This window comes from Cricetulus griseus, chromosome 3 (assembly GCF_003668045.3).
Source record: "Cricetulus griseus strain 17A/GY chromosome 3, alternate assembly CriGri-PICRH-1.0, whole genome shotgun sequence".
NCBI classification, from domain to species: domain Eukaryota; kingdom Metazoa; phylum Chordata; class Mammalia; order Rodentia; family Cricetidae; genus Cricetulus; species Cricetulus griseus.
In genome coordinates, this window is record NC_048596.1 from 101,366,991 (window position 1) to 101,370,390 (window position 3,400).

Sequence of the window (3,400 nt, forward strand, 5' to 3'; positions counted from 1 at the left end):
TTTCCCCGGCTAAATTCTTTATAGACATTACTATTTACTTGTCACTAAAAGTCCTAAGAGAGCCAGGTATGTAATTCAGTGGCACTACACTTGCTCAGTGTGCATAAGGCCTTCAGTTTGACTCCCCAATACCAGACACACCAGAAAATAACAGGAAAAAACAAAAACAAAAACAAAAAACCCTTCCAAGGATCTAGGTGTGGTGGTTGGTGTATACCCATAATTTTCACTTGGAAGGCTGAGGCAAGAAAATCCAGAGTTTGAACCCTAGACTATGGAGTGAGACCATGTCTCAAATAAATTTTTTTTTAAGAATTGAGGGTGGGTATGAGACAAGCCTATGTCTGCTTGCTTAACTAAGCAGCTGGAAAGTAACAGAAGCAGTATTTGAACCCCTAGTACGCAGAATTCACCACACTACACCATCTCCTCAGCCTACAATGGTGACGAACACAGATTCCATCCCTGCTCCAGGGATGCTGGTGCTATAAGGGGAGGTAAAGGGGAATGGCTGGCAGTTTGCCTGCTCTCCTTTGACCTCCACTGAAACTTTCTCAAGGTTTTACTTCTTCAAGTGTACCACAAGATGAGTAATTAAGGTAGCAGAGATCAGTGCAGGTTAGCAAACAACACAGGACCAAATTCCAAAGCAGGAAGAATTAAGGCAGTTTGCCATGCCAGGTGGTTGGTAAAAGAGCAGGATGCTGTGTATACCCTCGTTGTTCAAAGTTTACTCCAGCTGCCTCAAGCAGGGAGTGGCAGCTGGCCATTCCTGTAATCCTAGCACTAGGAAGTGAAGGAGGGTGTCTTAGTAAGCAGTATTTGTCCCACTATGCTGTCCTTCCAGCCAGCACCAGGTCCAGATGGACAGAGATGGAGAGGGTAACCCTGAGAATGTAGAATGCAGAACCAGCAGAGTGTGGGGTGGAGACACACTCTGAGGAGGTCAGGGGAGAGATGTGGGGCTTCTGGTTGAGCAAATGAGTGAATAGTGGTACCACTGATAGAGAAAGGGCTGGATGATAACTCAAAGCAAGATGGAGACTGACTTTGAACATGTGTCTAACATGCTGGGTGACATCAGCCATGATAAAGAGCTATGAAGGTGCAAGCACTCACTGTGGGAGACCTAGAATGTTCCCTGTCTTCAGAAATTCCTTGTTCTGTTTTGGTTCAATAAATCTCCTGCCCCAGGCTCTCTGAATGCCAGGATTACAGGTTTGAGCCACTATACTCAGTTTATGTAGTTCTGGGTACCCAAACCAGGACCTCCTTTATGCTAGACAACACTATATATAACAACTGCACCAGGGCCTTTTGTTTTGGTTTTGTGTTTTTTTGGGGTGGGGGTTTGTCTTTTGTTTTTTGTTTTTTGTTTTGTTTTTTGAAACAAGGTCTCCAGTAACCCAGTTTGGCCTTGAATTTACTATGTAGCTAAGGATAACCCCGAACTCTGGATCCTCCTACTTTTCCGGCTCTCCTGTGCGGATAGACTAAAGGCATGCATCATGCAGGTCTCAACTTCAGTTAACCTCTTAGCAGAGTTGAGAAAGGGCTGAGCAGGACTCTGGGAGCGACCTCATGGGGATAGAGAGGCATCCCACTGGTATCGAAGATTCCTGGCTCATCTGTGACTCTCATCCCCCACTCCACCACCCCCCTCCCCCCCCTGCAGATGGCTCGACTCTCCTGCAGGTCCAAGAATCCCAAGACACTGGCTCTCCTTTTAGTGGGTGTGACTTTTGTGGGGCTGCACCAGTGGGTCCTTCAGATGCCCACACAGGAGAAAGGTGAGGGTACCACCGCCGCTCCACGGTCTTCTGCAGCTGCGGTGCAGCCGTCGCCACACCTCCCGGTGCCCCGGTGCGTGGCCAACGCCTCTGTGAACCTCACGGCCGGCTTCGAGGAGCTGCCGGTTCGGATTCAAGACTTCTTACGCTACCGCCACTGCCGCAGCTTCCCACAGCTGTGGGACGCGCCCCACAAGTGCGCGGGCCACCGCGGCGTCTTCCTGCTGCTGGCCGTGAAGTCGTCGCCTGCACACTACGAGCGGCGCGAGCTGATCCGGCGCACGTGGGGCCAGGAGCGCAGCTACAGCGGGCGACAGGTGCGTCGCCTCTTCCTGCTGGGGACCTCCCCTCCGGAAGAGGCAGAGCGCGAGCCTCAGCTAGCCGATCTGCTGGACCTGGAGGCGCGCGAGCATGGCGATGTGCTGCAGTGGGACTTCAAGGACACCTTCCTCAACCTCTCGCTCAAGCATCTGCACCTGCTGGATTGGACAGCGGAGCGCTGCCCGGGTGCGAGCTTCCTGCTCAGCTGCGACGACGATGTCTTTGTGCACACGGCCAACGTACTGCACTTCCTGGAGGAGCAGTCGCCCGAGCGCCACCTCTTCACTGGGCAGCTCATGGACGGTTCTGTGCCCATCCGCGACAGCTGGAGCAAGTACTTCGTGCCCCCGCAGCTCTTCCCGGGCAAGGCCTACCCGGTGTACTGCAGCGGCGGCGGCTTCCTTCTGTCCAGCCGCACAGCCCGCGACCTGCGCAGCGCGGCGTTCCATGTCCCACTTTTCCCCATCGACGACGCCTACATGGGCATGTGTCTGCAGCAGGCCGGCCTGGCACCCAGCGGCCACGAAGGCATCCGGCCCTTTGGAGTGCGGCTACCCGGTGCACAGCGCTCATCCTTCGACCCCTGCATGTATCGTGAGCTGCTGCTGGTGCACCGCTTCGCGCCCTATGAGATGCTGCTCATGTGGAAGGCGCTGCACAACCCGGAGCTGCACTGTAGCCACAGATACCGTGTAGGGTCTCCCGAGGCCAGAAAGCTCGGGAGCTGAGAGTGCATCTTCCGATCTGAACCCCCGATGCACACCGATGTCACCTTGAGCGCAGATCTGGAAAGCACTATACCCTAGTGCACGATCTGGCCTCAACTTCAGGGGTTCTTGGTCATGAGTATCTTCAGACGTGTAGGTTTGTTTTTCTTACTTTAAGCCAACTCCAAGACCTCTGGGCTGGGAATATCTGTTTATCCTCACACACCAGCCTTCCAGGGCACCTGTCTTCCATCATCCATTCATTGTGGGCAGCAAGAGGCATGGCTGCCAAGATCAACGTCAGCTGTCAGGTGCAGCGCAATTATGAGTTGTCATTTCCACCGTTTCCTCTACCAGTGAGTGGAGCTCCCCGAAGTCAATTCACACTCAGAACTAAGGGATGTCTGGCAGTCTTGCTTCCACCATGCTCCTCTTGTGAGGTCAAAGTGGAAGCTTATTTAGAGCTACAGCGGGAGGTGCATCCGTCACAGGCAGCTTTCTGCAGTCCTGACTGTGACCTCCTACTAGCTACGGCCTTGCTTCCCCAATGCTTTAGGGAATGCATGGGCGAGTGGACAGCGG

General features: G+C 53.4%; 1 protein-coding gene across 1 annotated transcript; it reads left to right on the top strand.

The window, feature by feature from the left end:
* Positions 1–1,675: 1,675 nt before the first annotated feature.
* B3gnt6 (UDP-GlcNAc:betaGal beta-1,3-N-acetylglucosaminyltransferase 6) lies at positions 1,676–2,839 on the top strand. Its single transcript, XM_035441634.1, has one exon. The coding sequence runs from the start codon at positions 1,676–1,678 to the stop codon at positions 2,837–2,839; it is 1,164 nt and encodes a 387-aa protein (XP_035297525.1).
* The last annotated feature ends 561 nt before the right edge of the window (positions 2,840–3,400 follow it).

Bases quoted from the DNA above. Each gene is read 5' to 3' on its own strand.
- B3gnt6 (XM_035441634.1), top strand. From the start codon at position 1,676: ATGGCTCGACTCTCCTGCAGGTCCAAGAATCCCAAGACACTGGCTCTC.